At 46.8% G+C, this 27,777-nt stretch overlaps 1 protein-coding gene across 3 annotated transcripts in view; it reads left to right on the top strand.

Moving 5' to 3' along the window:
• SEC24D (SEC24 homolog D, COPII coat complex component) overlaps positions 1 to 26,790 on the top strand; it is a 164,864-nt gene extending 138,074 nt beyond the window's left edge. For all 3 annotated transcript variants that reach the window (XM_040330135.1, XM_040330144.1, XM_040330127.1), the window contains exons 18-23: positions 7,752 to 7,890; positions 8,349 to 8,467; positions 10,112 to 10,291; positions 12,846 to 13,037; positions 20,035 to 20,124; positions 26,182 to 26,790. In XM_040330135.1, coding sequence (XP_040186069.1) covers positions 7,752 to 7,890; positions 8,349 to 8,467; positions 10,112 to 10,291; positions 12,846 to 13,037; positions 20,035 to 20,124; positions 26,182 to 26,322 — 861 coding nt within the window. In that variant the 3' untranslated portion in view covers positions 26,323 to 26,790. The remainder of the gene's footprint in view (positions 1 to 7,751; positions 7,891 to 8,348; positions 8,468 to 10,111; positions 10,292 to 12,845; positions 13,038 to 20,034; positions 20,125 to 26,181) is intronic.
• The last annotated feature ends 987 nt before the right edge of the window (positions 26,791 to 27,777 follow it).

Below are 27,777 nucleotides of genomic sequence, written 5' to 3'. Positions count from 1 at the left end.
CTCTGGTGCTTTGTTCCTTTGTTATCAGCATAAGTAACTTCTGACATGTTTTCCCAACATTAGATACATTTGTGACGGGGGAGGGAGCTCAGCATTGAGGTTGTCTATTCAGAACACAGCTCTGTATCCTTCTTTTGTACCTGTTTGCTGTGTGGAGGGGATGTGTCCCTTTCCTCCAATCAGGTCTCACACACTGTATGCAGAGCAAGAGATATATGGACAGCCACACTCCAAAGTCTTAAAAAGACGTGCCCTTTATTTGGGTAAAAAAGAAAATGCACTACAAGAACCAGCATACAGTGTAACTGCAGCCTCTTCGCCCCCTCCTATGTGATACTAACAGATAGAGAGGGATTTTAAAGCGGTTCTGCCCTTTTGAAGGGGTGTAGAGAAGAGAAAACTGCAGATAAACAAGTAAAACTTATGTAGGAGGATTTGTTTCATCTGTGTGTATCACCTGAAGCTATTTGCTTCACTGGGTATATGAGAGGGTTTACAGCCACTGTAACCTTTCCCAATGGGCCCACCCAACTTTAATCATTTCACAAGTGTGAGCTCCTTTGTTCTGTAGGCTCAGTTCAGTGGAAATTCAGAAGAGTGACTGTAGAGGTTACACTGAGCAAAGTGACTATAAAAGTAGAAAGGTTTCATTTTACTGTACTCAAAGCACATATTAAAATGTAATGTAGTTGGGGGGGCGTGACCGGAAGCCAGCCTGGAAGGAAGCATCCCCTGAGAGCTCCTCTCCAGCCCGCAGCTAACAGGCAAAAAAACGGGGGTAATCGCCGCCATCCATGGGCGGATCGCGGACCACCAGATCCAGCAAGACAAGGGGATCATCCCAACCCCCCCCAGGCTCCGCTGCGACCCTCAAAGACTACTTTAAACCGCCCGACATGCCGCCGGGCGGAGGAGACAAGATGGCGCCGGACGCGGCCATCAACAGAACGGAGGTCTCTCCGCATCGCTCCCTCCTGCCTCACCATCCGGAGCCATCCCCGACGCGAGGTCAGTCCACCGCTCCATCCCTGAGCCAGGATGGCTCACAGCCGTGGGTGAGTGAAGCTAAGCACCCCCACCCCCCCGCAGCGGACCACGAGTCACAGGCCCCAGCCCTCACTGCCTCTCTGGAGCGGGACACGCCATGCACGGGGGCCTTCCCCCGCCTGCTACGAACGGCCCCGGACCTTGAACAGCACGGCGGCTCACAGTTCTCCCCCTCCCTCACGCTTGAGGAGGATTTTCCGGCCCTGCAGGCCTCCGCATGCTCCCAGGCCTCCATGGGCCTTCCAGAACGCAGCAGCTCCTCTGCTACTACTAGGCCGGGATCCACCTCCCCAGCAGCTCAGAGACAGACCCAAACACCCACTCACCTGGAGCCTGGGGTTCAGCTGGGGATCTCTCCCCCCTCATATGCCTCCATGGCCAGCACCAGCGCTCCATGGCACGGGAGGGCCCACACCCCACCTGGGGATCAGGCTGAGGCCTGGTCCGACCCATGGGAACTACCCCAGCAACCCCCCCGAGAGGCTAGACAGCACAGGGAACCAGCTTCCGCTCGCTACCCATCCCCCACTGACCCACTACAGTCCACCTATGATGCCAGGGGACCCCCCTACCACCCCCCCCCCACCATGGCAGTCCTACTTGCAAGCCATCCCCACTAAAGATGATTTCAAACAGCTTGTGGAGGACGTTAAGGCGACATGCCGCGCTGAAATTCAAGTCCTCCAAACGGGCCTCAAACATTTAAACGACAGAATGGAAATGGCAGAGGAGGAGATTCAAGAGACTAAACTAGCGGTACATCGCACCCAGACCCAGGCATCAGACCACCGTCTCATGTTAAGGGACATGCAGCGGCATGTTGAAGACCTGGACAACAGGGGGCGCCGCAACAACATCCGCATACGCGGCCTCCCTGAGGCAGACGGGGCAGAAGATCTGCAGCTCACCCTTCAGAATTTATTTAACGAAATACTGGGGGAACCAACAGACAAGACCATTGAGATGGACAGAGCCCACCGAGCCCTTAAACCAAAGGGCCCAGCCTCCAAACCACGGGACGTCATATGCCGCATAAACTCCTACCCTCTGAAGGAAAACATAATGCGCAAAGCCCGTCCCATGCGCAACCTCCGCTTTGACAACAACCCTCTACAGCTCTACCCGGATCTATCTTGGATCACGTTGCAGAAACGACGCCTACTACAACCCCTGCTCCGCACCTTGCAAGACAAGGACATTGTGTATCGATGGGGCTTCCCCTTTAGCCTGTCCGCCAACCACCAGGGGACCTCAGCCACCCTACGCTACCCAGAAGACTTGGATGACTTCTGCAAAACTCTGGACATTCCCGTCCCCCGGCTGCCGGATTGGGACCTTGTGGCCACGCCGCCCCCTCCACCAGTAGTCTGGCAGAGAGTCCCGCCGCCTAAAAGTCCCAGGGGCCGGGACCCTGCCCGCAACTCCCCCAGGCACAAGCACACCTAAGTTGGTCGCCCCGGCCACGAAATCCACCTCGAACACTGCGGGAGACTCTCCGGTCCTATTGCTGATTTTGGACTTTTGCTTTTTTCTTTGCTCTTACCCCACTATTCACCCCCGGTTGCCCTAGCCTTACCCCTATGCCACACATCGGGCCTATCTCGGATGAGAAGTCGAAGAGGCTGTCCTTTTGATCATGGACCCCCCCATGGCTGATAGCCTAAGAGTTCCTATTCCCCTAACCCCCACAGTGGAGTTCCTCCACGCCACCCCCCTGCCCCCCCGACCTATGCTTTCGGACTTTTTGGTCGGGAGGTCCTTAAGGAACTGTTGGGACCTGAGGGCCCTCGGGCCATTCGGGCCCCCATTGTTGATTGTTGAAGTGTTATGTTTTGTCTTTGTTCTCACTCTTTTCTCTCTTTTCAGACACCTCTCTCTCCTCTCCCGTGCAGGCAGCACCCGACAGCACGCCTTGGTTGCCGTCGCCCCGGCGGTCTCCCCACTCGCCCTCCCAGAACCAGATGCAGCTCGACCAACTCCAGCTAAGTACAAACCGCGTTCTCTCCACCCACAATATGGCTAAGTTGCTATCTCTAAACGTACACGGGCTTAACTCTAACAGAAAACGTCACCTAGCACTTAGGGAATTCAGGCAAACAGGAGCAGAGATTATAATGGTACAGGAGTCACACTTTTCCAAGGGCGATTCCTTTACCTTTGCATCCAGGTATTTCCCCTTAATATACCAGGCCTTCAGTCCACGCAAACGGGCAGGGGTCGCAATCCTGATCAAACGGGGAACTCCCTTCACTTGCACAGACTCCTACATCGACCCCCTGGGCCACTTCATCATTCTGAGGGGGACATGGCACTCTCGGGACATAACTTTATGCACCTTGTATGCCCCCAACGCACATCAGCACAGATTTCTAAGCCGGGTTCTTACCCGCCTGGCTAAATCCCCCCACGACCTACTGGTAGTGGGGGGGGACTTTAACTTGCCCCATTCGGCGACCTGGGACCGCCTGGTGGTGAACCCCCGAGCCTCTCAAACATAAGCCCTACGGGACTCTAAACTCTTCCGTCAGCTGACGAGGAAACATGCGCTATTCGATGCATGGAGGGCGCTTCACCCAGGGGATCGCCAGTTCACATTCTATTCATCCCCCCACCATACGCACTCACGTATAGATTACTTCTTAGTCAACAATACTACATTACGTGTTACTGACTCCGCACAGATCCTGCCCATCTCCTGGTCCGACCATGCCCCCATAACCTTGACCATTGACCTCAACACCCCCACCCGCAGGCCCTATAACTGGCGCCTGAATGACTTTCTCCTGAAACACACCCCCTCCAAAATGGAAATAGACTCCACCCTGCAACTTTACTTCAGCGAAAATGACACACAGGACGTCTCCACTACCACACTGTGGGCCGCCCACAAGGCGGTAATTAGGGGACGGTGCATGGCCATATCCTCGGCCCTTAAGAGGAATGCCGAGTCGGCTAGAAAACAGGCGGAAGCGCAGCTCCGGGCCCTAGAGATTCGCTTACAGTCTTCCCCCTCCCTGACGCTACTGAAACGTATCGCCCTGGTACGCTCAACACTCCGGGACCTCGCGTTGGGTCGAGAAAGCTCTAGTACGCCTCCGCCAGGTATACTATGACAAGGGTAACAAGGCACAGGCGCTACTGGCGAGGAAACTAGCAGACCGCTCGCTCGCGTCCACCCCGCACCAGGTCCAGGACGGCTCGGGCAATTTTTTATCACACCCACAGAGTATTGCGGATACCTTCGCAGCATTTTACGCCGACCTGTATAACAAGCCAGAAATCCCGCATGACCCACCCCCCCCCGACCTGCTAGACAGGATGACACAATACCTATCTCGGGCGGGCATTTCCCGGTTACAACCGGACGACCTAGCCTCCCTTAACGCTCCCATTACAGGAGAGGAACTGACCGCGGCCATTAAGTCCCTACCCGCCCACAAATCCCCAGGCCCTGACGGGTTTCCATACGAATACTATAAGACCTTCCTCCCCACACTCCTCCCTCACATGACGAAGCTCTTCAATGCCTTCCTACAGCAGACCCCCATCCCGCAAGACATGCAGCGCTCATTCATCACCCTCATCCCCAAACCAGACAAGGACCCCTCACTATGCGCTAGCTACAGGCCGATAGCCCTGCTGAACTCTGATCTCAAGATCTTCACAAAGGTCCTCTCCCTCCGCCTAAATGTAGTTTTACCCTCTCTGGTCCATAAAGACCAGGTGGGCTTTGTCCCCCTCCGCCAAGCGGGGGACAACACGAGGAAGGTGATTGACCTAATTGACGTGGCGAGCAGGGAGGGACCGGAGTCTTTGCTCCTGAGTCTGGACGCAGAAAAGGCGTTTGACCGCCTTGGCTGGCCCTTCATGCTCGCCACGTTAAGGCATATGGGATTTAGGGGACCTTTCCTCCGGGCGGTCCGGCACCTCTATACCAACCCGATATCGCAGGTGAAAACGCCCTTTGCCAATTCATCCACCTTCCCCGTTACTAATGGAACACGCCAGGGGTGCCCCCTCTCCCCCCTCCTCTTTGCTCTCTGCGTCGAGCCCTTAGCAGCGACGATCCGAGGCAACCCGGACATCCGAGGAATCCCAGTAAGGGGGAGGGAATTTAAGATCTCCCTCTTTGCCGATGACATCATCCTGACACTAACGCGCCCCCGCATCTCCCTGCCTAACTTACACAGGGAATTAGAGTGCTACGGGGCCCTCTCGGGATATAAGACTAATACGTCTAAGTCTATGGCCATGCCGATCAATATGCCCGAACCAGAGGCCCTACACCTGCAGTCCGTCTTCCCGTACCACTGGGAGCGCACCTCCCTGAAATACCTGGGGGTCCAATTGACCCCAAGCTTTGCATCCCTGTACCAAGCCAACTTCCCCCCCCTATACAGCTCAATAAGGGCACTGATCCACAAATGGAAGTCCCACCAGATATCCCTATTGGGCCGGATAGCGGCAATAAAGATGGTTGTCCTCCCAAAACTACTATACCTCTTCCAGACCCTCCCTGTCCCGGTCCCCTGCGCGCATCTGCGAACCCTACAAACTGACCTCCTCCGGTATGTGTGGAACTACAAACGCCACAGGATCCCACGTTCGGTTATGACGGCATCACGAGCCGAGGGAGGTCTGGCCTTTCCAGACCTGGTCAAATACTACCAGGCCTCGCAGCTCCGGGCGGTGGCATCATGGTTCCCCCAGAAGTCTTACAATAGATGGACGGAGGTGGAAAAGATCTGGCTGGCGCCGATACACCCCAACAACCTCCTGTGGAACGCGGATGCGGCAGTGGAGCCCGGACGCTTACTGGGCTCCATGCGGCAGCTTCAAAGTACATGGAGGAGGCTAGCCCGAGACGGTCGACTTCGGTCCGATAGCTCCCTGCTGACCTCTTTCCTCTACAACCCTAAAGTACCGACCAGTCTCACCCACCAGATGTCCTGGCCCTGGGCTTCACGAGGCCTATTCCACTTTGGTCATTTAGTAGACCCCAGATCCCGCACCTTACACTCCTTCACTGATCTCCAAGCCAAGCATGACATTCCACGGCAAGCTTTTTTCAGCTACCTACAGATCAGGCACTACGCCCAAACAATCGCTCCCCGGCTCCTCTTCTCAAAACCGACCCCATTTGAGCGAATCATCCTCGAGGGCACTGCCCGAAGGGGCCTCATATCAGACATTTACCAAATCCTTAATGAATACCCCATACAAACCAAAGGTAAACATACTTATATGCTCCGATGGGAGAAGGAGCTGGGGGAGGTACTCTCGGAGGACGAGTGGGGGGCGGTTTGGAGGCAGGCGGCCAAGAGTTCAATCTGCACCCTTTATAAGGAAAATATGTATAAAGTGCTGTTCTTTTGGTACCTGACCCCGGACGTCCTCCATAGGATCTACCCCTCCACCTCTGACCGATGCTGGCGCTGTGGCCAAGCTAAGGGCACACTGTTCCATATCTACTGGACGTGTCCCCTGATTGTCCCATTCTGGACTCAAACGCAAGAGCTCCTATCTCGCCTCCTGGAGGCGCCCATACCCTTCTCCCCGAAGCTGTTCTTACTAGGCCTATCCCTCCCTCGCATAGCTAAACCCTACAAGAAACTGCTGAGACACATAACCACAGCTGCAAGGTGCTTGATAGCGCTTCATTGGAAGAAACCAACCCCCCCATCACAAGAAGCCCTCTATGCTAGGGTCAAAGATGTAGAACTCATGGAAAAAATGACGGCTAGGATCCAGGATAGGTTGGATGCCCATGATCTGGTCTGGGAGAGGTGGCACGTGGTGGAGGACCCGCCGTGAGTCGACAATAGGCCGCCAAGGTACGCTGCTCACCCTGACAATCTTGCCTGCCTCCCCCCCCCCCCCCCCCCCGTCTCTCCTGTCCCTTCTCCTCTTTACCTTTTTCCTTCTCGCTTCCCTCCCCGCCCTGTCCCCCCCTCCTCACCCCATTCCCTCCTTACATCCACCCCCTCTCTTTCCCTATTTCTTCTTTTCTTTACTCTTTCTTTTAGATCTCCAATTGGGTTACATATCACCGATAGCAGACATAGAGATGGAGCCACTGTGTAAGCCCACCTAGCTGGAATTTTGTATCTCCGCTCATCTTCTGTACTTGAACTGCTGCTATACTCTGTACTGAAATTTTTTTGAAAAATAAAAAATTGTTATTTGAAAAAAATGTAATGTAGTTAAAGTGGTAGTGAAGTCTTTACTACCACTTTTACCTACAGGTAAGCCTATAATAAGGCTTACCTGTAGGTATAAAGAATATCTCCTAAACCTGTACGGTTTAGGAGATATTCCCCTCGCAATGCGCCGCTGACTGCAGCGGCACATGCGCAGCGGAGATCCTCGGCTAGAGGCCCGGCAGCCGCCGGACCTTGCCGGAATGAAGTCTCCAGCACGCATGCGCGACGACATCGCCGCTCCAGCCAATCACAGCGCTGGAGCGGCGATACCCGGAAGACACGCCGAGGCAAGATGACATCTCGCTCGGCGTGGACCAGGTAAGTTCTACACACCTCGTTCCAAGGTAAGTATTTCATAATGAGCTAGTAAGCGGTGCATACTAGCTCATTATGGCTTTTGCCTTTTAGGTGTAAAAAAATTTATTAAAATAGTTGCGGGTATACAACTGCTTTAATATATGTGTGTATATTAAATAATTATTTTTCTCCTGTGTTATGCAGTGCGCTGTTCTGTACACAACCATCAGCGGACAAAGACGTCTATTGGTTCACAACATTAGTCTCAACTGCAGTTCACAACTTGCAGATCTATACAAGAGCTGTGAGACAGACGCCCTCATAAACTTCTTTGCTAAATCAGGTAACTTGTGGTCTTTTTAGTCAGAACTCTGTTGTTGGGCAGTGAATAATTTCCAGCCATATCTACATGTGAAAGTGAACCACACTCAGGAGAGCGTCTCATAGACACAAGTAGGGCATTTTCAAAAAGGCAGTTTATAATGTAATATGTACAAGGGAATGGAACACAGAAATTGATATGCAGCATTCCATTCTTCTCAAATGTCTTATTCCATTTTTGAATCGCAGAGAATGCATATAATAGTCAAAGCACTATACCTAGTGCTGGTAAAGTCTGCACAGAATACCATACAGTAAATATACTGCACAGCTCTTTGTGAAAGAATTATGACATCTAGTGGACTCACTTGGTACTGCAGCTCCTTCTTTACATTCCTAGCAGAAACGTACCTTTAAATGATGGAATGCTAGTATTTGCAACCCCCCCCCCTAAAACCTTTCATTGTCTTGTCATCTCAGCTTACAAAGCAATCCTGCAACACCCTCTGAAGACAGTGCGTGATGTGTTGATCAGTCAGACGGCTCACATGCTGGCATGCTATAGGAAGCACTGTGCAAGTCCCTCGGCTGTTAGCCAAGTAAGTATAAATCAGGGGTTGACAAATTTGCTTGGAATCTAGGAGCCAGCTAAAAAAATTAGGAGCCAGAAAACGCACCCCGTCCCGACGAGCTTGCGCGCAGAAGCGAACACATACGTGAGCAGCGCCCGCATATGTAAACGGTGTTCAAACCACACATGTGAGGTATCGCCGCGATTGGTAGAGCGAGAGCAATAATTCTAGCCCTGGACCTCCCCTGTAACTTAAAACATGCAACCTGTAGAATTTTTTAAACGTCGCCTATGGAGATTTTAAAGGGTAAAAGTTTGTCGCCATTCCACGAGCGGACGTATTTTTGAAGCGTGACATGTTGGGTATCAATTTACTCAGCGTAACATTATCTTTAATAATATTAAAAAAAATGGGGATAACTTTACTGTTGTCTTACTTTTTAATTAAAAAAAGTGTAATTTTTAAATGGGGATAACTTTACTGTTGTCTTATTTTTTAATTTAAAAAAGTGTAATTTTTTCCCAAAAAAGTGCGCTTGTAAGACCGCTGCGCAAATACGGCGTGACAGAAAGTATTGCAACGATCGCCATTTTATTCTCTAGGGTGTTAGGATAAAAAATATATATAATGTTTGGGGGTTCTAATTAGAGGGAAGAAGATGGCAGTGAAAATAGTGAAAAATGACATTAGAATTGCTGTTTAACTTGTAATGCTTAACTTGTAATACCAACGACCACCACCAGATGGCGCCAGCTTACACATCTGGTGGTAATAACTTAATATCAACGGCTCACCACCAGATGGTGCCAGCTCACAAAAAAAAACAAAACATTTTTTTTTGCCCCCCTTCCAAGCCAAGTCGCCAGGACACTATTTCTAGTCGCCATGGCGACCTGGTGCCCGGGATTTGTCGAGCCCTGGTATAAATTATCAAGTCTTTTTATTATGCAATTCTGTATATCAGTATCAGTATCTCTCTGTTCTTATCACCACTATTGTATCCTGTCTGCTTATTTCCCAATATTATTATATCCACGTCAAACTAGTGTGCTTTCATTTATTGTAACTGTCTTTTTTTTCTGTACACATGCCTTCAATGGAGGAAAAGCATTCATGTAGAAACAATTAGGCTTCATTTCCACTGGCGTTTTTACAGCCACTTTTTTTAGCCTTTTTTACAGCTTAAAAATGCATGTCCATGTTTATTTTGTAAACACGGTAGCGTTTTTGCGCGTTTTTGAGCGTTTTTTAATGTCTGGCGTTTTTACAGCTCTATTGCTGGAGCCACAGAACGCCCTGGTCCCGCGTTTTTTTTACAGCTCAAAAACGCCTATGCCATTTGCATGTGGCATGATGCCATAGAATAACATGGACAGGCGTTTTTAAGCTGTAAAAAACGCTCAGAAAAGTGGCTGTAAAAACGCCAGTGGAAATGAAGCCTTAAAATATTAAAGCTGCTGGATTAGTATGCTTTTGCTGATGTCAGAAGATGTTAGCAAAGGCAACCCATGTATTTCTGTAAGTATGGAATCTCACAGTACACATCATAGAGTTTCTTTGTAATGAATGTCCATTTTGTGTTCCATTTAGGACATGAAAAATTCACATAACTAAATTTGATTGTGGAAAGTAAAGTGTAAACTGTAATACTCTTCCCATCTTTCCCATCAGCTCATTCTTCCTGACTCCATGAAAGTTCTTCCAGTCTACATGAACTGCTTGTTAAAGAACGAAGTTCTGGTGGGGAGCACAGAGATCGCCACCGATGAGAGGACATTTCAGAGACAGCTGGTCATGCCTATGGATGTGGCCAGCTCCCAGCTCTTCTTCTATCCACTGCTTTTACCTTTAGTGAGTGATAACAATTGGTGGGCAAACATAAGATAAAACTAGTTCTTAAAATATACCAGATTAAATTGGGTATGCTAGAGCATCAACACTCACTGTACAACATGGATGGCACCAATGCTCCACCTTTTTAATCTGTAACAAATGCTAGCCACCGCCATAGATAACCTCAAATGTAACTTCAAGAATAGATTTTATATACTGTATATAGTCAAATATAAGCCGACCCGAATATATATAAGCCGAGGCACCTAATTTTACCACAAAAAACTGTATTGACTCGAGTATAAGCCTAGGGTGTCTATCTGCATGCCTCACTGTGCCCATGCCTCACTGTGCCCATGCCTCACTGTGTCCATGACTAGACTTAGGTTTAACATGGGAGTATATTGGAAGGGGTGCCCGACTTTGAAAAATCGGTGCTCCCCGGCTGTAGGTCCCCCAGACAGAAAACTTTGCACACTTGTAGAGGAATGTGTGTGCCAAGTTTTGGGGTCCAGAGGCCGGTACCAGGTCCCTAAAATTCGGGAGATCAGGCGAAAACACGTGACTCGAGTATAAGCCGAGGGTGGCATTTTCAGGGTGCTGAAAAACTTGGCTTATACTCGAGTATATATGGTAACTTCTTGCATTAATTTCCTTTTATTTGATTTTAGTATTGACATGCAGACAAAGTGGGGCCCAGTCCGCCCTGGACCTTAGGTTTGACCTTCTTTGAGGTCAATATTTTCTGATAATATATTATAGAACCTTATTATAAAAATAGCGATTAAATCATAACATTCAAGATACCTGCGTGTTAATTATAGTATTTGACAATACTTTAGAAGCACAACGAAGCAAAGGCATTGATTGCACTGTTTCTGTTGAAAAGGTCTCAAATTTTGCTGGTTGCCATGTAACAACTGTAAAACCATGAAAAGATTAATCAATAGCAGTGTTGCCAACCGTTCGTATTTTTACGGACAGTCTGTAAAAACGGCACTTTTTTCCCCGTTCATAAATGTCCGTGGTTGCGGGAATGTGCCAGTAAAAATAGCCGAGATCGGTTCGGCTTGGAACTGTGCGTGGAGATTGGAGGCAGGGGATGATTGTAGGCAGGGGGTGATGGTGGCTGGGGTTGCACCCTAGAGGGAGATTGGAGGCAGGGGGTGTTGGTGGCACCGCAGAGGGTGGGGGATGGAGACAGGGGTTGTTGGTGGCACCGCAGAGGGGGATGGAGGCAGGAGACTATGGAGGCAGGGGGTGATTGGAGGCAGGGGGCCTGGGGGAGATTGGAGGCAGGGGGTGTTGGTGGCAGGGGGTGATTGGAGGCAGGGGGTGTTGGTGGCACTGCAGAGGGGGATGGTGGCATCGCAGAGGGTGGGGATGGAGAAAGGGGTTGTTGGTGGCACCACAGAGGGGGATGGAGGCAGGGGGCCTGGGGGAGATTGGAGGCAGGGGGTGTTGTGGTGGCAGGGGGTGATTGGAGGCAGGGGGTGTTGGTGGCACTGCAGAGGGGGATGGTGGCATCGCAGAGGGTGGGGATGGAGAAAGGGGTTGTTGGTGGCACCGCAGAGGGGGATGGAGGCAGAGGGCCTGGGGGAGATTGGAGGCAGGGGGTGTTGGTGGCAGGGGGTGATTGGAGGCAGGGGGTGTTGGTGGCACTGCAGAGGGGGGTGGTGGCATCGCAGAGGGTGGGGATGGAGACGGGTCATTGGTGGCACTGCAGAGGGGGGTGGAGGCAGGGGACGATGGAGGCAGGAGGTGATTGGAGGCAGTGGGCCTGGGGGAGATTGGAGGCAGAGGGAGATTGGAGGCAGGGGGAGATTGTGGCACCGCAGAGGGGGGTGAAGGAAGGGGGTTTTGGTGGCAGAGGGAGATGGAGGCAGGGGATGATGTGACTAAATAATTTGCCCTTATTATATCGAAAATAACAAAAATATGTTTTTTACCTTAATATCTACCTTAAATCACATTGCTATTTGCCTAGCGTACTTGTTTGTAGCCTAAATACTGAAATTTGCACCTACAAATTTAATTTAGTAACTTTTGTGAAATGCGTAAGTAAAAACGTGGCTGCGCCAGTAAATTTCGGGTGTCGTGCCAGTAAATTTCAATCTGGTAGGTTGACAACACTGATCTATAGGAGCATTTAACAGGCTGCCTTAGGTAATTGTAAACCGTTTCTGTGAAAACCATAAAAAAAATGAATATCTGTCATTGTACACAATGGAGAATTTAACAATCTCTACAGATATAAAGGAACAAGAAATGCAGTAAACACTATCTCAGATCACTGCATACTCCCAGCACATAGACCGAGCTGTCAATGACAGCTGTCAGTCTAAACTAAAGATCCGTAGTTGGCAGGACCAGCTTCCAAACATGTGACCACCATGACAATGGTCAGATGATCGACTGCCCTTCCCCCCCACTGGGCATTCAAACCCAGGGGTGCCAGGGTGGACGGGAAGGTGTTAAATTGGGGTTTATTGTCTTTCCAGTGTGGTTTTGTATATCTTTTTTAAAACATGTACTTGGTAACTAATTATGTTGTTTTTTATTCTAACTAAAGCATACGTTGGACACCAAGAGCGAAGCCATTCCTCCAGCAGTCCGTTGTTCTGAGGAGCGCTTGTCTGAAGGAGGGATATTCCTTCTGGCCAATGGTGTCTCCATGTTTTTGTGGTTGGGTGTCAGTTCACCACCAGAATTCATCCAAGGGATATTTAATGTGCCTTCATTTGCCCACATCACCCCAGAAGCTGTAAGTTATTCATACTATTTAGCATATTGTGGTAGTGCAACAATGTTACTCTCCTCCTGCTAACTTACAATGGTATTAAACCCAAAAGCAAACATTTATTATATTGAAGCTTACCAATTCTTAGATGTGATGGCTGCATTAGTGTTCTTTTTTAGACTTACTTTATTTATTTTATTTACACCTGGTGATCCAGCCAGTTGGTCTATTGTGTATCAACAGAACAAGCTGTCCTGCAGATGTTGCAGTTAACCACTTCAGCCCCGGACCATTTTGCTGATCAACGACCGGGCCACTTTTTGCGATTCGGCACTGCGTCGCTTTAACTGACAATTGCGCGGTCGTGCGACATGGCTCCCAAACAAAATTGGCGTCCTTTTTTCCCCACAAATATAGCTTTCTTTTGGTGGTATTTGATCACCTCTGCGGTTTTTATTTGTTGCTCTATAAACAAAAATAGAGCGACAATTTTGAAAAAAATGAATATTTTTTACTTTTTGCTGTAATAAATACCCCCCAAAAATATATAAAAAAAAACAATTTTTTTCCTCAGTTTGGGCCGATACGTATTCTTCTACATATTTTTCGTAAAAAAATCGCAATAAGTGTTTATTGATTGGTTTGCGCAAAAATTATACCGTCTACAAAATAGGGGATAGTTTTATGGCATTTTTATTAATATTTTTTTTTTACTAGTAATGGCGGTGATCTGCGATTTTTATCGGTACTGCGACCTTATGGCGGACACTTCGGACACTTTTGACACATTTTTGGGACCATTGACATTTTTATAGCGATCAGTGCAATAAAAATGCATTGATTACTGTGAAAATGCCACTGGCAGGGAAGGGGTTAACACTAGGGGGCGAGGAAGGGGTTAATATGTTCCCTAGGTGTGTTCTAACTGAAGGGGGGGCACACAGCTCCTGGTTCTCGCTCTGTAACGAGCGATCGCGGGTGCCTGGCGGTGATCGCGCGCGCCCCTAATGGCTGCAATGCGAAGTGACGTACAGCTACGTGATTTCACGCAGCCGAGCCAACCTGCCACCGTATAACTGCGGCGGCTGGTCGGCTAGTGGTTAAGCTGCCCATAGACTAATTGAGATTTGGCCAGACAAATTTCAATCCATATTTGGATAAGCTGGTTGTACATGTGGGAGAGGAATGTCAAAATTGGCCTGGACTGGATGGAGTTTTTTTTATTTTATTTAAAGTGGATGTAAACCCGATTCATGAGATTTGAGCTGGGCACATATATCTGCAGTTTTTTTTATCTCTCTTCAAAGAGCTAAGTCCCATAGCTCTCTGCTGGCCCATTACTCGGTTATCAGCCTGATAAATCCTAACAAATTCTCGGACACATCACATAAAAGCAGCCTGACATTTCTGTCAGGGGAGGTTGCTATAAATAGATTAGCAGGGAGCTGGACCTGTTACAAAACACCTCTGAGGTGATGAAAGGGGGTGTGTGCCTTTCCTCCAATTGGCAATGTTAGCTATCTTGGCTGTATGCCCAGACATCACACTCTGTATTAAACAGGAAGAGAAAATCTCCTAACACAATCTGAACTTTCTAAACTGTATATAAATGTGAAGAGGAAACAACAGCTACAAGTAGGTATTGATGGTCAGACTTTCAGGCCAAGGAAGTATATTAAAAATTAAAGTTTAATTTACAAAAAGGTACACTGACCACTGTAAGCACAATCCTCAGAAGTCGCCAACGCACGTTTCGCCGTGGGGCTTCTTCAGGACGAATACAAGGATTTCGTGAATGACAGAGAACAAACAGTTATATGACAGATGGTCCTTCAGTGGATGCATCCATAAGGCGTATGTAGCAAAAAATGGCACAAGATCATTAAAGAGCTTGTCCATAGATTTTCAAAAAGGATCTTTTAGTGACCATACGGTCAAAATATAAATCGCAGACTTGAATAAGGCATCAGAGAGGGAATCGCACAACAGCTGTGCGCCACTAAAATAGATGGTCCTGGGGCCCACTGGGACAACAGATATCGCAACAGCCAGCCAGCAGGAATATACACCCTGCTCAATAAGTACTCAATAGAGCAATTCCCCGGATTAGCAACCGTATAAGGAGTGTCGTCTGTGTCCCAGGGTGTACACAAGTGTAAATGTGAAGACAGCAGATATACATGTAAAACCTATGTAGGGATATTTGGTTCATCTCTGTGTATCATCTGAGGCTGTTCACTTCACTGGGTGTATGGGGGGTTTACATCCACTTTAAGTTTATTTTTTACACTGTCTCTTTTAAAAACAAAAATACGTTATTGCTATCACAAAGGGAGAACAACATCACTTGTGATAGCAAAACATAGACAGGTACTCTTTACTGGGATCTATTAGCCTCAGATCTCTCCTCTGCCCTCAAATGCAGATGGTCAAATCAACGGTTTGATCAGATGCTTTATAAGCCAGTAGCGGCTTGTAAACAACAAACCGAAACTGTAAATGACAACATCTTCTGATTTCACAGAGGATGGGCGGTACCAATGTACCCGCCTTTCCTGTATGTTCACCAGGCCGGGCAGCAGTTCCGGGCTCCCCAATCACACCGGAGAGCTCAGGAACGGCATTGGAGGGGGGGTTTTCCCACAACCTGTAGAAATGATTGGGCGACTGTAGAGCTGCTTGCATCACTACAGGAAAGCACATTGCTATCTGCAACCATGATTCTTGTATCTCTGGGTGGGTGTATACATACGTACAGTGGTCAGGAAGCAGTTAACAATGCTGCTGTACAAATGTATCTCTGTGCTCCTTCATCCAGAGTGTAGACACTCTAATACAGTAATTGTGTTACTGGCAAGATCACCCGAAGGCAAAAAAGACTAAAAAATAAGACAAATGCAACCACTAATGATCGATTAGCTGCAATATATTACATTTTTGGGTTTGGCTTTAAAAATGACTTTAATATAGACCTCCAATGCAACAGCAGATATTGAGATCTAAGGCTCCATTCACATTGTAACGCCGCGTACGTGGCGTATTTTGCCGCGATTAGTTTAGTTTAGTTTTTTTTTCACAAAGAATTTACATTGATGTCTATGGCCGAACGCCAATGCCGCCTGAAAAAAAGGGTCCGGGACTTGTTTTCAGGCGGCAGGTGTACGGCGTTTATGAGATGTGAACCACCTCATAGACATCAATGGAAATTCTCCCCTCCAGCGGCACGATCGTCGCGCTTCAGGCGTTTTGGCGCCTAGGTGTGAATGCAGCCTAACAGTGTAGAGAAATCTTTTTTCACTGTAGTCTTCTCATGTGAGGCCAGCCAAATGTTTAACCCTATAGTGGGGCCTCCAGCTCATCTTATGGTCTACGTTTTGTTTGTTAATCTGCAGATGCCTTGAGTATTTCATCGAGCTGTGTTGATACATCAGTAATGGTGAAACTACCAATAAACAATCACAAACTGCTTTCAGACTGAAAGACAACACTAGCATCAGTGCCGGTTGTAACCGCCTATTTGGATTTCTTTCTTCTGTTTTCCTTTTGTAGAAATATATGCGTTAAGGAGAAAGTATTAATAAGATAAGAAAGATGTAATTTTTCAAGGTCAGGAGGAGCTCTAAGACAGGACTGTAGGGCTATATCAGGGGTGCCCAACTAATGGTCCCGCGGGCCACATGTGGACCGCGGAACTCTCTGATGTGGCCCACGACCTCCTGCTCTGGGATGGAATAGAATAGAATACTGTTATTAAAGGTAATTTTATTATTAAAATCACAGTGTATATATGGGCATAGCTCTTTTGCAGTAGTTACTGGGCTGCTTTCAAACTGATCTGCAGGTGCAGAGCAGCGCACTTGCGGGCTACCTGCACTGAGCCATAGACTTAATTTATTATCTGCAAGTTTGGTGAGCTTTCTGAAAGTGCACCAAACTTGCAGAATATACGGTAATAGAAGTCTATTGCAAAGTGCAGGAAAGCCAAAAGGTACACTGCGTTGCACCCGCGGTGCAGGAAAACTGCAGCGCATCGGTGTGAAAGCAGCCTTGGGCCCTTTTCACACGGTCAGGCTGACCCAATTCAACCCTCCATGCACCTCTAAGGAGTGGCAGACGTAAACTGACTTATGTTACTACCTCCAATCCGATACACAAAAAAAAAAAAAAAGAGTATAGTGGGCTGTGTCTGTATCTGCTCTGCATATGATGCAGAGCAGACACGGACATCCTGTCCACCCTGCTCATTGTGACCAGCTAGCAAGTTGCTTAAAGCGGAGCTCCACCCTAAAGTGGATCTCCCGCTGATCGGAACCCTCCCCCCTTCCGGTGTCACATTTGACACCTTTCAGGGGGGAGGGGGGTGCAGATACCTGTCTAAAGACAGGTATTTGCACCAACTTCCAGCCACACAGTCTCGGACAGACTGCAGGCATGACATCATCCCCCCCCCCCCCCCGTTGTGTTCTGGGAACACTCGGCTCCCAGTACACAGCGTGAGCCAATCGGCAGGCGTAGCGCGACTCGCGCATGCGCCGTAGGGAACCGGGCAGTGAAGCCGGAGCGCTTCACTTCCTGATTCCCTCACCGAGGATGGCGGGGGGGGCAGCAGAGTGATGAGCGATCGCTCGTCCTCTGCTGCGGACGGCGCTGGACTCCAGGACAGGTAAGTGTCCTAATATTAAAAGTCAGCAGCTGCAGTATTTGTAGCTGCTGGCTTTTAATATTTTTTTTTCAGCGGAGCTCCGCTTTAAGTGGCCCTTGCTCTTCAAAAGGCTGGGCTATATCCATCCCTAAGCTGAGCACCATTCACCATTGGTTTAGGTTAATGTGTTTCTAAAGCCAAAACTTTTTAAAATATTTTTGTATAGAGTAAGGAATTGTTAAAACTCCTGTCCATTTTTCTTACTGTTTACACTTCTTTCACAACATCAAATACGATGAAATTTATTAAAAGTGAAGGAAATCAGCTCTTAGACAGTTGGAGCTGGTGGTACCGGCTTCCAAACGTGGCCACTGTGACAATGGTCACCAAATCAAATACCATCAAATAAGGGAAATCCACTCTTAGAAAGTTGTCACCAAAATAAGTGTCCTTACTTGAAGATTTCACCTCCCTTCCTGCTCTGGTGACAACTGGTATAAAGTGGTATTGAACCTAGAAACAAAAATGTAATGTATTAAAGAAGTTGTAAAGGCTAAAGGTTTTTTACCTTCATGCATTCTTATTAATTAAGGTGAAAAACCTTCAGCATCCAGCTCCCCCCACAGCCCCTCCTAATACTAAGTCCAAACTTGTTCCAGCGATGTGCATGAGAGTGGCTGCCCTCCCAGGTCTGTGGCTCCTCATTGGCAGAAAGACAGCAGCAGGAGCAATTGGCTCAATCACCAGGGGAGTGGAGGCGGGGCAAAGCCACATTCAGAAAGATCAGCGGATCTTTCTGCTGGCGTAACGTATCCCTGATACGTTACGCCGCTGTAACTTTGGGCGCAAGTTCTGTATTCAGAAAGAACTTGCGCCCTTATTTACGGCGGCAGAACGTAGGTGTTGCGGCTTAAGGCCGCGTAATTCAAATGGGGATGTTGGGGGCGTGTTTTATTTAAATTTGACTTGACCCCACGTTTTTTAAGGTTTTTTTTAACGGCGCATGCGCCGTCCTTAAATATACCAGTGTGCATTGCTCCAAATTACGTCGCAAGGACGTATTGGATTCGACGTGAACGTAAATGACGTACAGCCGTATTCACGAACGACTTATGCAAACAACGTAAAAATGTAAAAATTTGACGTGGAAAGACGGCCATACTTAACATAGGATACGCCGCACATACCCCTCATATAGCAGAGGTAACTTTACGCCGGAAAAAGCCGAATGCAAACGACGTAAAAAAAAAAGCAACGGGCGGTCGTTAGTTTCTGAATCGGCGTAAATACTAATTTGCATATTCCTCGCGTAAACATACGGAAGCACCACCTAGCGGCCAGCCTGAAAATGCAGCCTAAGATACGACGGTGTAAGACACTTACACCTGTCGGATCTTAGGGATATCTATGCGTAACTGATTCTCTGAATCAGGCGCATAGATACGACGGCGGGACTCAGAGATACGACGGCGTATCAGGAGATACGCTGTCGTATTTCTTTTCTGAATCCGGCCCACAGAGTGGGGCTCGGGAGCGAGCATGCACTCGGCGGGGGAGGGTTCCCAGAGCACCGGCAGGGAACCTGAGAAAAGGAGAATCGGGGCTGCTCTGTGCAAAACCATTACACAGAGCAGGTAATTATAACATGTGTTTTTTTTTTTTATGTAAGCCTTTAAAGCTTACCAATCCTTAAATGGGGTGGCTTCATTCATTTTCTTTTTTTTAGTCTTTTTTTTCCCTAATTTTCACCTGGTAACCTGACCAGTATCACACTTTTTGTCTTAAGGTGTCTCCACTTTTGATGGAGGAGCCATAGAGACACATTTTGGATGGCACAATTGTCAGTCTGGGAAGAGGGTAGTGTGAGATGCATCAGATGTAGCTTTGGATGGACTTCACTAAACAATTTCAAGTCAATTTCCACTAACATGGCAAACTGCGATACAACGGATTTTAGTCTTTGGGTTTAATACCCCTTTAAGTTAAAGTGTAGTTAAAACCCACAAAAAGTGAGATGAAATCTCTATAAAGTGAAGAATATCTCCTTTTAAACAGTTTTAACTGGAACAGGTGTCACCATTTGAAGATTTCCTCTTATCTGTTCTAGTGACGGTGACGGCTGTAACATTTTGCTTTTCATAAATCCTTTAGTCCCAGTGAGAGTGGTCACCGGGACAGGTAGAGACGGTGATCATTACAACAGCATAACAAAGAACAAACTAAAGCCAGAAAATTGAAGTAAAATTGTGGTACTGCTAGAGTAACAGAAGCTGTAAATCTCTAAATATGCCAAAAATGTAATAAAAAAGTTTTGCTTTTTTTTTATTTGGCATTGTGTGTTTAATGTTTTTGTACATTATTATTGTTTTTTAATTGCAGACATCTATTCCTCAACTGGACAGTCCTCATTCCAAAAAATTAAGGGAAATTATGGAATTTATTCAGAGCAAAAGTTCACATTCAATGAAGGTATGACATTCTTCCAAGTTGTTACTAAGGAACCCAAAGGAAAAATTGCAACTTAGGCCTCGTACACACGGACGGACTGTCCGATAAAAAAGGTTCGCCGGACCGTTTTCATCGGACATGTCCGCTGCCGGATTTTGGTCTGATGGTTGTACACACCATCAAACCAAAATCCTCGCGGACAGGATATGCGGTGACGTGGCCGCGCCGTCGCCGCGGCGACGTGCGCGACCCTGGAAGGTCAATGCTTCCACGCATGCGTCGAATCACTTCGACGCATGCGAGGGCTTTCGGCCGAGCGGACATGTCCGGTAAGTCGTACAGACGACCGAACATGTCCGACGGACAGGCTTCCAGCGGACATGTTTCCTAGCATGCTAAGAAACATTTGTCCGCTGGAAACCTGTCCGATCCGCTGAAAAATTGTCCGGTCGGACGTACAGACGACCGAACATGTCCGCTGAAACTGGTCTGCGGACCAGTTTCAGCAGACATGTTCGGTCTTGTTTACGAGGCCTTAGAGTAAAGCTGGCCATACATTAGACAATTTTCTTATTCAGTTTCCTTTAAATTTATCTTCAGCTATGATTGCGTACAGATTGAAAGTGTTTTGACCTCATATTATATGGTTATGTTAAATCTAATGAAAGATTGTACAAACAAATTGTATATAGTATGGCTAGCCTTCGAGAACAGCATAAAGAAATGTATTACAATGTGGGAACTTCAGAGCAATGTCTGGTCATATGAAAGTAAATGGGAGGGAGGCAGGAGACCTAGCTTGGGGCCCTGTCTTTGAGGGGAGCATATGATGGGAACCAGCTACTCCAGGACAAGAAACTGATAGAAGTAGCGGTGCTGCTTGGTTCCTCAGCACTGTAGTCTTCATCTTGTACAGTCTCACAAGATGGAAAGTCTGCAGGGACAGGGCAGTGTCCATAAGCACATGCTTAGGTGGCCATTTTGGGATGTTGTGCTTCTTTGTAGATGCAGTACTTTGGCCAGTATCATTAAGCAAGACACGCTGTATGCATGCTGTATGAAAGGAGCATATTACTGGACTGAAGAGATGGTGGTGTCTGTACAAGCAGCATCTTTTTCAGAAAATAAATTTGCAGAAAAGTGCTGTAAGCCTTACTGTAACCAACAATCAAATAACACTAGGGATTATTAATTCATGTCCTCCTTTATTTATTTTTTATTAAGATCTGTATTTCCTATTTATTAAAGTCTTTATTGAAAGAGTGCCGCCAGCTGCGAACACTGATAGGAAGGTATATATTTCACCACAACAGTGTTAATGTCTCTGGATTATATTGTTGAGAAATGTATGACCCCTGTATCAGTCATGTTCATATAAACGAAACAGAGATTATGGGTGAAGACTATGAACTACATCGTTTCTGTGCCTGTGTACTATGCCATACAAAATGATACATGTACTGTATATACCATCTACATTTAGATCATAGCTGGTGTAAGCGCCTGAAATGTAGTTTTCCTTAGGGTAGGGTGACCAGACATCCTCAGTTTCAGGGGACTGATTGAGGACACTGTCCCCGGACCAAGTCTGTCCCTGGTTTTGTCCACAGATTGGATTTAATAGGGGGCAGGGGCAATTTCAAAGACAGTCAGTGCAGAATTAAAATAAAAAATTAGAATTACACATCCCCGCTCCACCGTGCCTACTAGCTTAGGGGGGTTGTATTTTTCCCTATCTGTGCCCCTTTCTGATGACCATGTGCTGGTCGGAGCGGAGGGAATATTTCTTCAGTTTCAGGCGCATGCCCATTCAGCTTCGCTCGCATGTTCTTCTGCCTTGGCTCAAATCCTGGCCAGCCACCCGCCTATCTCCTTGCCTTCCCTGGCAGAGCGATTTTCCTCCGCTCCCCATCCAGTAGTAGCCAGGGCCCGAAGAGTAAGACTTGAGAGGCGGGCGGTGACGGGCAGAGAGTCGCTGATTGTTGTCATTACTAGTAAAGAAAAAATATGTCCCCGGATTTCATTTAAAAAATCTGGTCACCTTACCTTAGGGACCATGCTAGCTCTCAGCTCCCCAGAGAATCGGTACATCTGCCGTACACCGCACCCACGCTCAGTCATTTTTTAAAGGTAGAGGTGGCAGAAAGGTAGCAGCCATTCTGACTCCAGGGACCTCACTTCAGGATATGGGTACATTTTTGGGGTATCGGACTGCTATTGGTTTGATGGCAGCAGCAAGAGGGAATTTTAAATCTATAGTCAAGTGTTGGTTTTAGATCCACTTTAAAGTGAACCTGTGCCTTATTCAAGCCAACAGCTACAATTTATTTCTCCCAAGCTGAAAATACACACCTTCAAATTGCTCCCCCACTACTCAGTATAGTGACTGGGAGCGAGGAAATGCAGCTCCATGTAAGCTTTGGAAGATTCTCCAATCTTGCACAGGGATGCTTGTCTCCCTGCACTGAGTCAACTGCAATAAAACCCAGTGCTACCTCATGGAGTGAATCACATGCTGCTCAATTTCCAGAACTAAAAGGTATTTCTTAATTGTGTATCACAGGACACAGAGGACTTAATAATCATGACTTCCTGGGTTATGCTGCCCATTTTAGGTGAATGGACACCAATCAGAGACTTCCAGCCTACTCTAAACCTCAGGGGCCTTAATAAGTTCCTGAAAGTACAGAAAATCAGAACGAAATCTACCCAATAGATGAATGCTTCACTTTGTCAGGGGGACTTCCTGGCGTCAGTGGATATCCAGGATGCTTACCTACACATCTTGATTTTTCTGCCTCACCAACTATTTCTTTGACTTGTGTAGGATTTCCACTATCAGTTTGTGGCATTTTCTTTTGGCCTTTCCATAGCCTCCAGAGTGTTCATCGAGATGTTGGCTTCAGTTCTGGGATTGTCCAGGATCTGGGATATCCCCATTGTGGGGTGCCTGGATGACCTGCTTCTCAGGGAGCAGTTGGCTCAAAAGCTGACTTCAAATTTCCAGCTGACAGTACAAGTCCTGGAAAGGTTTAGTTGGGTGCTGAACCTTCAGAAGTTGGCCTTGGTTCCCACAAAAAGTCTGGAGTACTTGGTCATAGTCCTTAACATGGTACAGGCAAAGATACTGCTTCTGTAGGAAAAATGTCAGTTGGAGGCCCTGAAGGTTTTAGAAAGTCCCTCAATTTGACCTGCTGGCGAAGATGGTGGCCGCTATTAAGGTGGCCCCCTATGCCCAGTTTCACTTCTGGTGAGTTCTTTAGCTCAATATCCTCTTGTGATCACTTGGATCTCCACACAAATGACACGGGCAGATCCAGGGACTTCTGAATATCTGAAGACCAGATCAACTCTGGCATGGTTGATATCAGCACAGATGCTGGGAAATCCATCCTTCCTTCCAATAAACTAGAATTTATTGATGACAGATGCCAGCCTTTCATGCTTGGGAAGAGCTCTGGAGAACCTCTTGGTTCAGGTAACGTGCCAATCAACATCCTTGAACTTCAGGCATTCAACTGGCCCTTTCACGCTGGTCTGTCTACCTTTGTGGTCTCCCCTGTAGGATGCAGTTGAAGAATGCCACGGTTGTGAGTGACATACATCAACCATCAAGGAGGGAGAAGAAATCTCCATGTTGAGGGAAAAAAAGAGACCTCATGTTCCAGCTCTCTCCACCAAGCACATTACAGGCATAGAAAATTTGCAGGCGCACTTTCTCGGCTATTAGCAGTTAAGTCCAAGTTGGTGGGCCCTTCCTCTTAAAGTTTTTGTGGAGATTTGTCTGTCATGGGGGACAACAGATGTGGATCTCTTGGCATCCAGTTTTAATAACAAACTGGATAGGTTTGTCTCCTGGACCACAGACCCTTGGACAATTGCAGTGGATGTCATTGTGACTCCTTGTAATCAAATTTCTCTGATTTATGCCTTCCATTTGCTTTCTTGTCTGTTGCGCAAGATAAAAGTGGAGGGCATTCCAGTATTTCTGATCGCACCAGCTTGGCCAAGAACATGGTATGCAGACCTCAAAAATCAAGCCGTGGGCTCTTCTGGATTAGCCAGATTTTCTGTTTCAAGGTCCAAGCTTCCATCCTGCTTTATGGCCCCTGGCTTTGATAGCATGGCTGTTGAAGCTCAAGACCTGAGGGATAGGGGTGTTTATAATTCTGTAATCTACTTATTTTCTCAAGACAAGAAAGGCAACCTCCTGGAAGGTGTACGACATAACATGGATAGCCCTTTTCACCTGTTGTGAGGTTCATAAGTTTCATACCTGACAGTATGTCATAGGGCACATTTGGGCCTTTCTCCAGACTGGTGTGGAGATGTCTCTGGCCTTAAGTACTATCAAGGGACACAAATCAGCCTTGACCGTTCTGTTTCAAAGGCCTGTCTCATATCATTCCTTGGTTAAAGCCTTTGTACAGGGTGTCACATGGATTGTTTTGCCTCTGCAACTTCCATTATCTCCACCAGACCTTAACTTGGTCTTGTCTTGTAGATTACTCCTTTAAACCTCTCTAAGATTGCCTTGTTGCTCCTTTCATGCAAGTTTGTCTTTAGTTGCCATTAACTCTGCTTGAAGGTTCTCAGAGTAGGTTGTATTTTTCTGCAAGGGAGCGATTTGTGGTTATTCACCGGCAAAAGATGGTGTTGAGGCCTTGGTCCTTTTCCTTCGCTAAGGTATTGTGTTGCCATCTTTTTGTCTTAATTCTAAGCATCCTAAGGAGAAGGATCTTCATTCTTTGGATGTTGTTTAAGTTGTTCCAATTGATCTTAAGTTTACAATTTTGTTTCAGTAAGGGCGATTCCCAGTTTTTGTGCTGGGGGGGGGGGGGGTCCCTGTAAGGGTCAGGCAGCTTCTCGATTCACGATTTATAGGTGGACTCGTCATCTATTTTCTCAGGTATCAACGGTAAGGTTCCTAGTTTCTTGGTCAAGGCCCATTCCACCGGGACTACCAGTACTTCTGGGCTATTAAGACTCAAGCTTCTTTTGCTACCTGGTCTCCTCACACATTTACTGACTTTTACCAGGTAGATGTTTATGCCTATGCAGATGCCAGTTTTGGGCAAAAAGTCTTGGAGGCAGCTTTGTGGTGGGGTTCCCCCATTCTCTCAATTCAAGAGAAAACAGAGTAGCAGCCCAATGCACAAGGGTACATTGTAGGGGAATGTTGCCACCTTCTTCACTTGGTCCAGAGGCACTCACAGTCCAGTTGTCACCCATTGTGGTGGGTTTGCCCCATTGAGTTTTCAAGGACTTGACTCCCCCTGAGGATCACTGCAATGGACCTGGAGAGCACCTTGCTGGCACAGTCACTTGGTACACTGTAACCTGGAAATTGCAGCCTGCATGGTCCAGCTCCTACTGGAAGCATGACAGGCCATCCTTGTGCTTGCACAAGGATGTAAATTCCTTCTTAGCCTATTGGATGTAACGACCAATCCTTCCACTGCCCCATGAGGGGTGTTAGTAATAGGCCGCAAAGTGCAAGACTAAAGCCCATGAAAGGAGATCTTCAAAAATACATTTAAGGCACATCCATCACCTAAGAAAATCAGCTAAAAACCGAGGCTTAGCTGAGCTGGAAGGGGTTATGCCTGGCTGGGAAAGCAAATTAAGGAAGGTATGTGCTGTTGGGGTACTACGCTTTAAACTGAACCTGTTATTTTGCCCTACATGGGAAAAGACTGAGTTTGCTTTAAGCACTAATAAAGCAGTTTAACATGTTTGTACCACATATAGCATTAAACAAACACTGTAATCAATTAAGAATTAACCCCTATGAAAACAGACACACTTTGGGCCATTTGAATGCTTTGACTTACATTTTATGTTCGCACTTGCAGTTCTATCTAATCTACATTTGATCTATTGGCACATTTTAATGAATTTCATGATGTGTGAAGTTGCCATATTATTATGGAAATTTCTAGTGAACCTTAAGTGAGATATACAATTTTAATGGATATTTGGAATATGACTATTTCCATGTGTGAAGTTGTCAAATGTGCTCTCAGCTAACGCAGTTCATGGATATTAACTTAGCTCTTTTTATTTTACAAATTTCAGCTTGTCTTGGTGAAGCAGAAGGATAAGGCAGAGATGGCTTTCAGACAGCTTCTGGTTGAAGATAAAGGCCTACTTGGGGGAGCTTCATATATGGACTTCCTCTGCCTTGTTCACAAAGAGATCCGCCAGCTCCTTACATAATTGCTCCAAGATGCCTTCCATGATACATCCCTCAACATGTCGGCAAACACACTGCGTCCAACTGTTGCTTACTGTGGAGTAATGTGCTGCACAAGACATGATGTGACTACAGTCACAATTACAGTCCTTTATTTCATAAGTGCTTAATTTTTTAAGATCCAAAGACAAATCGGGACTCTCCCTGGAAACGGATATATGAATGATAACCTAAAGGGAAATACTTGTGTGCGTTTATCACAAGAATGCTGTTTGTATGTATTTACTGTATGTCTGAATATGTTTCCTCCAATCATTTAGGTACTCTATTGGTATAAAATACACTTCAATTCTTCCAATAATCTTCCCTGTACATTTGTTACATGTATTCAAATATCTGATATATAGACCCAAGCTTGTCATATCAGAATATCAGGGAATTATGATGTTTTATCACTATTAAAGGTGACTTTGAAGTTTCTTAGCCTTTCACTGGCCTCGCTGATGTCTTTGTGTAGGAGGCTATCAGGCCTTAATCCTTCTTATATCGTACAGTTTATATGAAGAATGAATTGTAGAAATGGAGGCCGTTTTATTATAGGAGCTGTGTGAACAGTGACTTCAATTATCCAATCCTGTGAAAAGCAAATTCCTGTTTACTTATTTCACCTGCACATGGTTCAATAACTGGACTGAACATTCACAATTTTTTATGTAAATATTCTCAACTTCTTTTGTAAATTGGCCCAATTGAGGTTGTTTTTCAGAGCCAATTATCTAGAAAAAACTGCTGCAGGCCTATACAAATTACCCAAGCATGGTCACCAAGCAATGCATAGGGGAAGTATAGAAATGTTACTGTACTACGACATGTCACAAGATCTTAATCCCCCTCCATTCTGATTATAAAGGCAGCAGGTGAGTGTGTCTAGTGAGGGTGTGACCTGCCCTGCAGCTCTAAGACCACGGGTTGCAGGAAATAAATTTGCACGATTCCCCCATCAACACAGACAGGGGAACCCCTCCTGCCGAGTAATTGTCTTCTCCAGGCAGAGGGGCGGGAGTGACAAGGGGAAGCCAATGCTTATCACTTGTGATAATCGCAAATGAATCAGGCAGACTGGTTGTACCCAAGTACAGGAGATTGGGACAATGGCAAACAGAAAAAATGTAAGCCATAACCCCTCCTGTACCCAGTATGCCTCCGTTTTTCTGCAATGTCCTAGAAGGTTGGGTGCTTTTTCTTCAGCGCAGATAGAATTTTTTATTTTTATTTTGCTGACCTTCTTTGCTTCATGAAAATATTTTGTCAGTGACTTCAATCAAGAGTCCTCACTACACCACTACTTGAGCTGATGTTTATATAGGCATTTTTTCAGCACTAGGTTTGCAGGCTGTACCTGCTAGCCTGGAATGTGACCTTCGGGCACTGGGCTCTGCACTGCAGTGCTTGCCAGACCTTAGCGCACTGTGTTAGCC

The sequence above is a fragment of the Rana temporaria genome, chromosome 1, assembly GCF_905171775.1.
Source record: "Rana temporaria chromosome 1, aRanTem1.1, whole genome shotgun sequence".
In the NCBI taxonomy this organism is placed as follows: domain Eukaryota; kingdom Metazoa; phylum Chordata; class Amphibia; order Anura; family Ranidae; genus Rana; species Rana temporaria.
Note: the sequence above shows the minus strand (reverse complement) of the source record. Positions and strands in the feature narration are given on the sequence as shown.